The sequence below is a fragment of the Octopus bimaculoides genome, chromosome 6, assembly GCF_046866305.1.
Source record: "Octopus bimaculoides isolate indiv1 chromosome 6, ASM4686630v1, whole genome shotgun sequence".
NCBI lineage: Eukaryota > Metazoa > Mollusca > Cephalopoda > Octopoda > Octopodidae > Octopus > Octopus bimaculoides.
The window spans coordinates 8602691-8615691 of NC_142933.1; the positions used below are offsets into that span (position 1 = coordinate 8602691).

General features: G+C 38.1%; 1 protein-coding gene across 2 annotated transcripts in view; it reads right to left on the reverse strand.

Moving 5' to 3' along the window:
* Positions 1-629: 629 nt before the first annotated feature.
* The window catches only part of LOC149134924 (uncharacterized), an 88353-nt gene continuing 75981 nt past the window's right edge, over positions 630-13001 (reverse strand). Inside the window, exons 2-4 of one of the 2 annotated variants that reach the window (XM_089353256.1) lie at positions 10549-10935; positions 8115-8270; positions 630-1218 (exon numbers count right to left, since the gene is read on the reverse strand). In XM_089353256.1, the coding sequence (XP_089209382.1) occupies positions 8161-8270; positions 10549-10765 (327 nt within the window). In that variant the 5' untranslated portion in view covers positions 10766-10935 and the 3' untranslated portion in view covers positions 630-1218; positions 8115-8160. Of the gene's footprint in view, positions 1219-6255; positions 8271-10548; positions 10936-13001 lie in introns of those variants that run through there. The other variant, XM_089353255.1, reaches the window with a different exon arrangement.

The window sequence follows — 13001 nt, forward strand, 5'->3', positions numbered from 1 at the left end:
AGAAACTATCAAAAACCTGTTCATCATGCTAACTTAGTAATTACAACTGGCTGGTCGCGAAGACCTTTTATTTATTTATTTATCTATTGATGTTGTTGTTGTTGTTATAGGTTCATATTTGCTAAAGTTGCAGTTCTTCTTGTTGATTGTAGGAAAGAGATGCTCTACTGATTAACATCAGTTCGATAATGTAAATTGGGGAGCGTAATACATGTTTATGTGAAAACTACAAGAAAAGATGTCAATTTTGGTCGCGTTTGATCTGGAGTTCAATAGAAGTGCATTTTTTGGGGCGTATTTTATTCGTCTCTTTATTTGTTTATTTTTATCAGGTTCTGCTAATGAATTGTCAATATGGGAATGTTTATGGCGTTTATTAGAAGAAGGGAAAAAGGAGAGGAAATAATTAGAAAGAAGACAATGTTGAAAGTGCGCGTTCGGCCATATTGAGGTTATATTGACCTGTCTTGTGTGAAGCTGAGGACTACAAATTGGTTGTGGATTCTCCGCCAGTATCGACGATGAGCATTCATTTGTTTCATTAATTCATTTCTTAATGTGAAACTGGCATGTATACTGGTTGAGTATTCCGTAGACTCGTATGGTCTTAATTCAATTCTCGGGTCGTATACTGGACCTTTGAATTACAGGAGCAGTCTACATAGACAGCGGTGGGGAGGAAAAAGGAGAGAAAGAAAAGAAACAAACAAACAAACAAAAAAGAAAGAAAGGAAGAACGAACATACAACTGGTACTTTATTTATCGACTCCTGAAAGGATGAAAGGTGAGGTTGACTTCAGCAGAATTTGAACTCAGGGCACAGAGAGAGAGCAAGAACAATTACCGCACGACATTCCACTGGACGCTCTAACGATTCTGTCAATTCATCAGATTGGAATCTAAATTGGCCAAAATATCTGACGTGTAACAAACAACCTGAACAGCAACGAGCTGTGGAACATCTGAAATAGCATCTGGAAATACAGTTCACTTCCACTTGGCCTTCTTCAAAAATAATGCAACAACGCGTGGAATGGTAAATGGAAAAGTCAATAATGTATCCTTTAAATGTCTTGCAGAAAAGTCTCGTGAACCAGACGCTAAGGACCAGTCAGCTGTCATCAGACAATCTTCCGATACAGCGTTCTACGTTTTTTTTTTTAATTATTTCAGCCCATAATGGAGCACCGCCTTCAAAAATGGCCGCAATCTAATGACTGAAACAAAGAAAAGATAATTATATATATGTATATATATATATATATATATATATATATATATAATATAGATATATAGGGCAGGGAATCGTCAATTAGTAATAAAATTAATAATTAACAATTTTGCCGGGTAGCTCAGTATGAAAAAACCTTTATCGGTAAAACCATTTATAATCATTAATATATAGGGATTAGCAGTAGCCTGCTTCTCCAACAACTGAGAATTCAGAAATAGCAGCCAAAGAACAACTGATTCCAAAACTACTAATTTTTCTCTATCAATTAGAGAAAAATTTGTAGTTTTGGAATCAGTAGTTCTTTGGCTGCTATTTCTGAATTCTCAGTTGTTGGAGAAGCAGGCTACTGCTAATCCCTATATATTTATGATTATACATACATACATATATATATATATATATATATATATATATATATATATATATATATATATATATATATATATATATAAAAGATAAACAAGAGTGAAAAAACTACAGAAGGCTTGTGTTACATGGTTAAAGTATATATTTAAAATATGTCAGAAAAATGTTATAAAATTTTTTTGGTATATAGCCATTGTGCGCAAATTTTCTCGCTTTGATCTAGTACAGCTTTGGAGTCTTCTTTCGAAAGATTGGATTGTTGCGAGAAGAATGTAATTTATCCATAATATTATTCGTAATGACTGAGCGATGACAAAGAGCAGTCGTCCGCTTGACGGATGCAGAGCGGTTCGAAGACAATAGGTCGATCAAATAAAGCATATTTGATACAATAATGTCTTGATTCGCAGTCTTCCAGCTGATGCCCCGACCTGCTTGTATATATCTTTCGGACCACAAAATAATCCTTCTAATTAATCCTGGGCCGTTGTCTATCGTCGAATCTCCGAAGCATTTTCCTTTTATTAAACACTAAAATACCGGACTACATAATTTACAATATCTAGCTATCTCCTTCTTATGCCACCTTTATGTTTCATCCCTTGCAGGGTGGACAGAACAAACAGCAGTCATACATTGTGGTTAATGCAATTTCCCACAAAATAGAAGGCCTTGAGCCAATTTTAGAAAAGAAATATTCTGCGATGAGTGGCGATGTTAAACTCCCTTGTTCGAAAATATAAGGACGGAGATAGTGTGTCGTATAGCCAGCTGGAGACGATGTTTCCTGGGGCTAAATAACAGTAACATTCGTCCTAAACCAGGACTGCCACGTTATGTTGGGAAATAATCTTTACTCTAAAATAAGATGATGTTTATGTCTACAACTCTGACATGTAGTTTGGTTGTTATTCGCGGTGCATAATTTTGTCTCTTTCTCCTCTTCTGTTCTGACCATGCCTGGTCTGTTTCACTTCAACGTTGGCATCCAATCGTCCGACTGCTTATCATTTCTATGTCCCTAACTGGGTGGTCTTTCACACAGACCGTCCGAAACTGTTGATAACAATACTTACCACGAAGTTCACTTTGTGAGCATATCGTAATAATTTACGATTACCTTCCAGTCCAGCAGAGCCATCATTCTGATGACAAGACATCCCCAAAGGATAACATTCTGATGGCTAGCTAGTGTGCATAGGTATGCCTGATATATATATATATATATATATATATATATATATATATATATATATATATATATATATACATATATATATATATATACATATATATATATATATATGTATATATATGCATATATATATATATATATATATATATATATATATATATATATATATATATATATATATATATATATATATATATATATATATATACATATATATATATATATATACATATATATATATATATATATATATATGCATATATATATATATATATATATATATATATATATATATATATATATATATATGTATGTATGTATGTATATATATATATATGTATATACATATATATATATATATATATATATATATGTATATACATATATATATATATATATATATATATATATATATATATATATATATATATATATATATATATATATATATATATATATAGATAGATAGATAGATAGATAGATAGATAGATATAGATATATAGATATATATATATGATCAAATTTCTAGTATCTGTTGTAATATTCTTTTCTACTCTAGACACACACACACACACACACACACACACACACACACACACACACACACACACACACACACACACACACACACACACACACACATATATGCATGCATATATATATATATATATTTTCTAACGCGACTCTCTCTATTTCTATCTCCCCCTCTCATTCTTCCCTCTACTGTTCTTCGCCTCTACCTGTCACTACTTCTCTCTATCTCTTGTTACTCGTCCTTTGCCTCTCACCGTTACTACTACTATCTCTCTCTCTCTCTCTACCTCTCGTTGCTCACTTTTATTCTACTTCCTCCCTCCTTTTCTCTCTGCTACTCTTTCTCTTCACACAGCCTTGGTCACGTGTGTCCGGCTGCTATTTCTTTTCGTTCTTGGAATCACCAAGCTCGCACGTACTTCTTTGCCCCTCCTGTACGTGCTTCTCAGCGTTCAAGACATACACACTTCACGTCTGGCTGTACAGCCTTTTTGTTTGTTTATTTCACCGTTTCGTTTTCCTGTCTTGTTTTCCGTCCGCCACTACCCTCCACGAAGACAATTTAATTTGTGTTCGTGGGAAGAACCATTTTAACGATGCGTACTGCCTTAATTCTTCGAAACGCCGGAGTTTTAATGGTGGCAGCTGATGAAGGGGATGTTTCTATGTGGCCTGCTTGTTTGTTGCACCTTGTTTACCATTTTGTCCTTGTTCTTTTGCCACGTCATGTACCCAGTTATGTATCTATATGTACATGTAGATGCATACACTCATATATTGTATATATATATATATATATATATATATATATATATATATATATATATATATATATATACATATATATATACATACACACATACACACATACATACACACATACATACATACATACATACATACATACATACATATAATCAAATTTCTAGTATCCGTGCTAATATTACAACAATAGGGTGATTAGTTATGTAATTAAAGAAATTTGCTGGAATTACCATAATGAAGGCTTTCACAGCAAAATGTACCTCGTAATGCCACATGAATATTTGGCGCCAGTGTCAATAAGGGTTATTACTAGCTAAGATCTATTGCCAAATGTTATCTAGTTGAACAAGAGAAAGAGAATTCTTTATGAGTTCAGCTGCTGTATAATGGGAGGGAAACTTAATCTGGTGTTCTTTATTCCAAATAGTTGCCTTATTCTACAGTTGGCAGTATGTGTTCGTTGTGAAGGGGTGGCCCGCAATTTGAAGTGGTCTGTGGAACGTGTTGGATGGTAAACAAAACGAGTGCTTCTGGTTTATTTGTTCGCGAGTAACAACAACACCAACCACGAAAGTAACCACGGGAAAAGATAATACAATAAACCTCAAGAAACTCTACCAACCACAAACCCCATACACCACCACCACCACCGCCGCCGCCGCCGCCGCCACCGCCACCGCCACCACCGCAGCCGCCGCCGCTGAAACCGCCGCCGCCGCCACCACCACCACCACCGCCACCGCCACCACTACCACGACGACGACGACCACCTCCACCACCACCACCACCACCGCCACCATCATCACCACCACCACCGCCACCACCGCCACCGCCACCACCACCACCACAACCACCACCACCACCACCACCACCACCACCACCACCACCACTACCGCCACCACCACCACCACCACCACCACCACCACCACCACCACCACCATCACTACCACCACCACTACCGCCACCATCACCACTACCGCCACCACCACCACCACCACCACCACCACCACCACCACCACCATCACTACCACCACCACTACCGCCACCATCACCACCACCACCACCACCACCACCACCACCACCACCACCGCCACCACCACCACCACCGCCACCACAACCACCACTAGCAACAACAACAACAACAACAGCTAAAGAATGCGTTTATCATTTGAGGCACAAGCTACCTTTTTTTCCATGAGTTCGAAACCAGCCAGCTGCTGGGTTCTTATTGATTGAAACAAACACAAAACGTTCCATATTTCTCTTATCAGATAACGGTTCAAACGTAGTGAGTTATGAGTCGGTCTGTCTCGCCTCTTATCCTCACTTTATTCACTTTAGACATATTCCAATAATAATCAACTGAAATTGCTACTTTACAAGAACCTCACTTTTCTTCTTTCTCCCAATCGCAATACCCTTCCTTCCGTTCTCTCGTTTCATCTCCTTCTCTCTCTCTCCTCTCTCTCTCCCCCTCTCTCTCTCCCTCCCCCCTCCCCCTCTCTCCCCTTCTCTTTCTCTCTTTTTTCTTCATCCATCTCTTCTGTATTTTCTTTCATGTTACTCTACAACTTTCGTTTCTTCACGAATCCATATTTATTGTCTCTGCTCCCTATTTCTTCTAGGAAGAAGTTTGCTTCCCAACCACACGGTTCTGGGTTCAGTCCCTCCGAGTGGCACATTGGACAAGTGTCTTCTACTATAACCTTGAGCCGACCAAAGCCTTGTGAGTGGATTTAGTGGACGGAAACTGAAAGAAGCCTACCATATGTGAACTGGAGTAACGTAAAATAAACATATATATATATATATATATACACATATACGACAGGCTTCTTTCAGTTTCCGTCTACCAAATCCACTCATAAAGCATTGGTCGGCCCGAAGCTATAGCAGAAGACACTTGCCAAGGTGCCACGCAGTGGGACTGAACCCAGAACCATGTGGTTCGTAAGCAAGCTACTTACTACACAGCCACTCCAACGCCTCCTACTGTAACTTGTGAAGGTACATTGCTCAAGGGTTAAAGCGTCGTGTTCACAATCATGAGCTTGTGAGTTCGACTCCCGGACCGGTCCTTGTGCTGTGTTCTTGAGCAAGACACTTTATTTTACGTTACTCCAGTAACGTACAGAATAAGTACTAGGCTTACAAAGAATAAGTCCTGGTGTCGATTTGCTCGACTAAAAGGCGGTGCTCCAGCATGGCCACAGTCAAATGACTGAAACAAGTAAAAGAGTAAAAGAGTACCAACCAAAGAATTGAGTTGTGTTTCGTTATATTGTCGTTTGTCCGTTCTTAAAACGGTGAATATCGTCTGTGGTGAGGTGAAGTCTTGTTATGGTGTTGGAAATGGTAAGGCGAGGTCATTCCAGTGTATTTTATCGCAGACATCATGAAATCAACAGAATCAACAGGAGTTCACTTTTCTCACGAAACTCTTTTAACAGAATAAACAGGTAAAGAAGGAAGAAGAAAGAAAGAACGAAAGGAAAGAAAAGAAAGAAAAGAAGAAAGAAGCAGAATAATGTCATGACAGGCGCAGAAGTTGCGAAAGTTGGAAATTGGCCATTGACGAGTGAAAGAGAGGAAGAAGAAGAAGAAGCAGAAGAAGAAGAAGAAGAAGAAGAAGAAGAAGAAGAAGAAGAAGAAGAAGAAGAAGAAGAAGAAGAAGAAGAAGAAGAAGAAGAAGAAGAAGAAGAAGAAGAAGAAAGAGATTGGAAATAAACGAGATAATGGAACTTGGAATCGGAATGGAGAAAGGGAGAGGGAGAGATGGGGGAAGATAAGGAAGGATAAGAGAAGAGAGAGAGAGAGAGAGAGAGAGAGAGAGAGAGAGAGAGAGAGAGAGAAAGAAAGAGAGAAAGAGAGAAAGAGAAGAAGAAAGGAATATAGGGAGGAAGAAGAAGAAGGAGATTGGAAAGAAACGAGATAATGGAACTTGGAATCGGAATGGAGAAAGGGAGAGGGAGAGATGGGAGAAGATAAGGGAGAATAAGAGAAGAGAGAGAGAGAGAGAGAGAGAGAGAGAGAGAGAGAAAGAGAGAGAGAGAGATAGAAAGAGAGAAAGAGAGAAAGAGAGAGAGAGAGAGAAATTTAGTTGGGAATAAAATGGAAGATAACAGAAAAATAAGGAAACGAGGAACGATGAAGAATGGAGAATAGAAATTGAAAGAGAAAAAGTAAGAAGGAAAGAGAGAAAGAACAGAAGAAAGAAAGAGAGGAAGAAAGGAATATAGGGAGGAAGAGAGTGGTGTTAAAGAATGATATGCACCACACACACACACACACATACACACAAATACACGCAAGCACGCGCGCGCGCACAACGCGTGCACACACATATACACATATGCATACACATACGTATACACCAGACGCACACACGCATGCACATATACACACACATACACAAATATATACACACACACACACACACATATACATACGTACATACACATACGTAAACACCACACACGCGCACACACACACGCACACACGCACGCACACATACACATATACGCATATACACACACACGTACACACATACAAACATGCATACACCACACGCACACACACACGCACGCACGCACATATACACATATACATACATACATACACATACACATACATCACACACACACTCGCGCACGCACACACACACACGCACGCACATATACACATATACACACATACACACATATACACATACATATACACACACACATACACGCACACACACACACGCACGTACATATGCATATACACACACGCATACACACACATATACACACGCATACACATACACATACACATATACACTCACATACCTACACCACACACACACGCATATATATATACACCACATACATGCACATACGTATACACCACACACACACACACACACACACACAAGTGCACACACGCGCACAAAAGTACACACACGTACACACACACGCGCGCGCGCGAGTACACCAAAGAAGTGTTGCCAAAATGAAGATATAAATATGTCAGTTTACGATATTCCAAGGTGAGCGCAGATCTCGGCTCCAATGTTTATGGCCATTAAACTTCCCTGCCTTGCTGCAACGGTTTTTCGTAATCCACTTGATAAGGTATCAGACTCCGGAAGGAAGTAATGCTAGCTTCAATCCCATCAGGACCGACTTTCAGAGCTGGAAATATTTGCAGAAATAATTAATCTCATTAATTGACTAATTTAATGTTCGCTTCGAAAACATTTGGCTCCTGTCAAAATATGTGGAACAGCGACAAAATAAATCTCAAATAACTTTGTTACGAAAGAACCGTCTCCAAGAAGGCATTAAGGATTGCATAAAGTTTATTTATTTATTTTTTATCTTTGTTACTTGTTTCAGTCATTCGACTACGGCCATGCTGGAGCACCGCTTTTAGTCGAACAGATCCACCTCAGAACTTTTTCTTTCTAAGCCTAGTACTTATCCTATACATACATACACACACACACACACACATATATATATATATATATATATATATATATATATATATATATATACGATGGGCTTCTTTCAGTTTCCGTGTACCAAATCCGCTCAGAAGTCTTTGGTCGGCCCGAGGCTATAGTAGAAGACACTTGCACAACGTGCCACGCAGTGGGACTGAACCCGGAACCATGCGGCCGGTAAGCAAATTTCTTACCACGCAGCCACTCCAACGCCTATATATGTATATATATTTCTTTTTTTTTTTTTACTCTTTTATTTGTTTCAGTCATTTGACTGCGGCCATGCTGGAGCACCGTCTTCAGTCGTGCAAATCGACCCCAGGACTTATTCTTTGTAAGCCTAGAAAACACACCAACATCGGTTGTCAAGCGATGTCGGGGAACAAACACACCCAAACACACACGTACACATATGTACGACGAGCTTCTTTCGGTTTCGGTCTACCAAATCCATTCACAAGGTTTTGGTCGGCCTGAGGCTGCAGTCGAAGACACTGGTCCAAGGTACAACGTAGTGGGACTGAACTCGGTCCCATGTGGCTGGGAAGCAAGCTTCTTACCACACAGCCACTCCAGCGCCTATATAAATAAATAGTCATTGCGGCCAAGCTGGAAAACCGACTTCAAATAATTTATATTTTTTAATCGATTATAGAGGTTCTGCACTGTGTCTAGTATTCATTCTCTCGCCTTCATAAGGTAGAATGGCAAAGAAGACCTCAGAGTAAAATGAAATGATGGAAACGGACACAGAATCAAATACGACACGCCAATTATGTTATATCTCGTCGAAATACCAATCAGATACACACGAATATCATGTTGCGGCATTGTAAACTGCGTTGAGGTATCTAAGACCCGAAGAGTAGCTAAGCTTGCCTTGTCTTCCTTACAACTTACGTAACACACTTAAGGTTGATATGAAACAAATGTAGTACGTATATATATATTTAATTCGTTTACGGGAATCGCTTTAGATGTGTCAATAAAGCTCCTATACCATTGTACCGCCACCGTCTAATGATGCTGACTGGTGAATCAATTTTATGCTGTTGCATCGAGTTCTACCTGTATATTGTAGGATGAATATAATAATAATAACAACAATCCTTAGATGGAACATATAAACATTTAGCGCATCACTACGCGCATTTCCACAAATTCAATGTCTCTTAAGATCACAGTCCGTATTCCTGGGATGATTACAGTGTAGTCCGTAGTATCCATGGGCATCTGGTTGATCGTCTTCATGGGTTCATTTCTTCAGGCGATATTGTATATCCACTAATGCTATATCGCCTGAAAACATGAACCCATAAACATGATCAAGTCAATACCCACGGAGACTATGGTCTACTCTGCAATCACCTCAGGAACATGGACTGTGTTCTTAAGAGACATGGGATTTGTGGAAACGCGCATAGCGATCTACTATATATTTATAAATTCCATCCAAAGATTATTGTTATTATATATGTATGTATGTTTGTATATACATACACACACACACACACACACACACACACACACACACACACACACACATATATATATATATATATATATATATATATATATATATATATATATATATATATATATATAAACATAATTTAGGGATCAGCAAATATTTGCTTCACCACATACCGAAGTTCAGAAATAGCAGCTAAAAAAGCTGAAACTCCAACAGATAGCATTACTTGTAACTCACAAAGGCAAAAACAAGAAGAAAAAACAATGAAAACTAACCATTCCGAAGATTAATCGTAGACGCGTTTCTGGATTATGAGTGATAAATACTCAATTTCCTTCATCAATACGATATTCCAGTAGTAAATTCGACTATGCTAGCAAACTGTGCATGCATGAACGAGTAACATTCTACCCTTTTAATTTGTAATATATATATATATATATATATATATAATTTAAAAGAAATTAAAGTAAAATGTACGGTTACTCACCAATATTGAATGATATTGATTTAAGACGACGATGATGAAAATAATGACTGCACAGTAAAGAAGATTTAAGTCTCTTCAGGTGACGCCACTTCTTCAGGTGTTTTAGGGGATTCGTATCTTCATGCAAATCTTTCTTGATGAGCTTCATGAATATTATGATGGGAAGTTGCTGTCGTTGTTTCTTCATGGTGGTGAGGAGAGTTTTATATGTCTGCATCGCAGCATCGATGGTATTTTTGAATTAGAGAGACCCGAACCATATGGGGATCCCATGCTTCCGCCTTCCATTGCAATTCCTTTGCGGAGGGTCAAAGTTTGTAACAAAAACAGGACAGTGAAAACAAACAGTAAGGGCTGCTGAGCCATAACGCGGTGAGGTAGCGAACGCTGGAGGAACAAGAAAAAGGAGAGAAAAAAAGATGAGACAGACAAAAATGCGTGTGATCTGTGTGACAATTCAAAAGGAAAGAAAGAAGCTCAAGTTAGGCAAAGAAGGATGGTCGATGGTCACGTGTGAGCAATGAGAGAGTAAAGGTGGAAGAGTGAGAAAGAGAGAGAGAGATAGAAGAGAACGGTGAAGAAGAGAGGAAAAGAATTGAAGGATGAGAGAGAAAAAACGAAAGCGGGAGAAGGATAGATAAAAAGAATTAGATAAAGGAAGAGAGGGGAAACGAAGCGGGAAGAGAACAGTACAGAGAGTCGCATCAAAATTATTAAGATAAACTTACTCGGAAACGGATGCGTGGCGTTCAATCATATAATAATATAAATATGCATATATATACATGCATATATCGGTACAGGACGTCATAAAACGTAAACAACATGAGATACGAAAGCATGGAATACGAACTGTTTTTGCGAACAACGAATGGAACCATGTGTTTGTGAAGCAAGCTTCTTACCGCACACCCACGCCTGCGTCTATCATATATATATATATATATATATATATATATATATATATATATATATATATATATATATATATATATACACACACACACATATATATGCATGTATGTATGCATGTATGTATGCATGTATGTATGCATGCATGTATGTATGCATGTATGTATGTGTGTGTGTCTATGTTTGTTCCTACTACTACCACCACCACTTGACAACTAGTGTTGGTGTGTTTACGTGCCCGTAATTTAGCTGTTCGGCAAAAGACACTGACAGAATAAGTACCAGGCTTTTAAAAAAATAAGTACTAGGGTTGATTAATTCGACTAAAATTCTTCAAGTCGGTGCCCCAGCATGGGCGCAGTCTAAGGACTGAAACGAGTAAAAGATGAAAGATAAAAGATAAAGGTTTTAACGAGCGACAATTTGCCGCCTTTTCACCATGGTAACCGATTTATTATTAAGAGCTTTGATAACTGAGTAGACAAAAACGTTGGAGATAAGCGTTGATAAATCTCATTAATTAACGTGAGTTGAGAGTTAATCCAGTTTAACCCCATCACTACCACCACCACCACCACCTCCACCGCCCTTGGTCATTGGTTACCTTTCGCGGCGTCCACTCTGCGACAAACATATAGACAAGGTCTCCAGCCTGAGGGCATGGTCATAAAATTTAAAAAAAATGGAACTTTATAAGAATATCGTTGCTTGGGGATAACTTTTCAACCATTTGAAACGGTTACCTTTAGAAAAATTATCAATGAAAATTATTTATGTGTTGACGGTTTAATAACAAGGAAATTGAAAATATAAGCCATGTGATGTCTCAAAACTCAGTAATAAACTTTAGAAATCTAGGATAATGTCCATAAAAGACTGATAACTAATCAACGCTGCAATTCAGAAACATCTGACAGACATCATATGATTCGGAATTTAATAGATTTTCTATCAACTGTTTTACTTCGGCTTTCATGCACCAGCTTGTATAAGAGAGATGATTATAATTACTTACCCGGATATAAAGGTTTCGATAAACAATATTGGAGAAACGTGAGCGCAATATCATTAGTTATTAGGTGCATTCTTATCAAGTACTATTTGTCTACAGTTCTATATTTAAAAGATGAGGAGTTATGTACATTATTAACATTATTTACAATTGGCAGATATTTGTCCTCATCTTGTTTGTTGTTAACACAACGTTTCGGCTGATATACCCTCCAGCCTTCATCAGGTTTCTTGGGGAAATTTGGAATCTGGGTCCTCATCCCTAAGGTATTTTTCTATGTTGTTATTGTTGCTATTATTATTATTATTATTATTATTATTATTATTATTATTATTATTATTACTATTATTATCATTAATGAGTGACAGAGCAGTGCATGCCATCAAAGTGACAATGGGGTAAAATTTACGAAGCCCAGTATACCCATCATGACTACTCGTCTGATAAGGGTACACTAGGCACATGCATCACAACCATATGTGTGCAACATGATAATCTCATACCAAGATAAACAGCGCATGACCTCGCA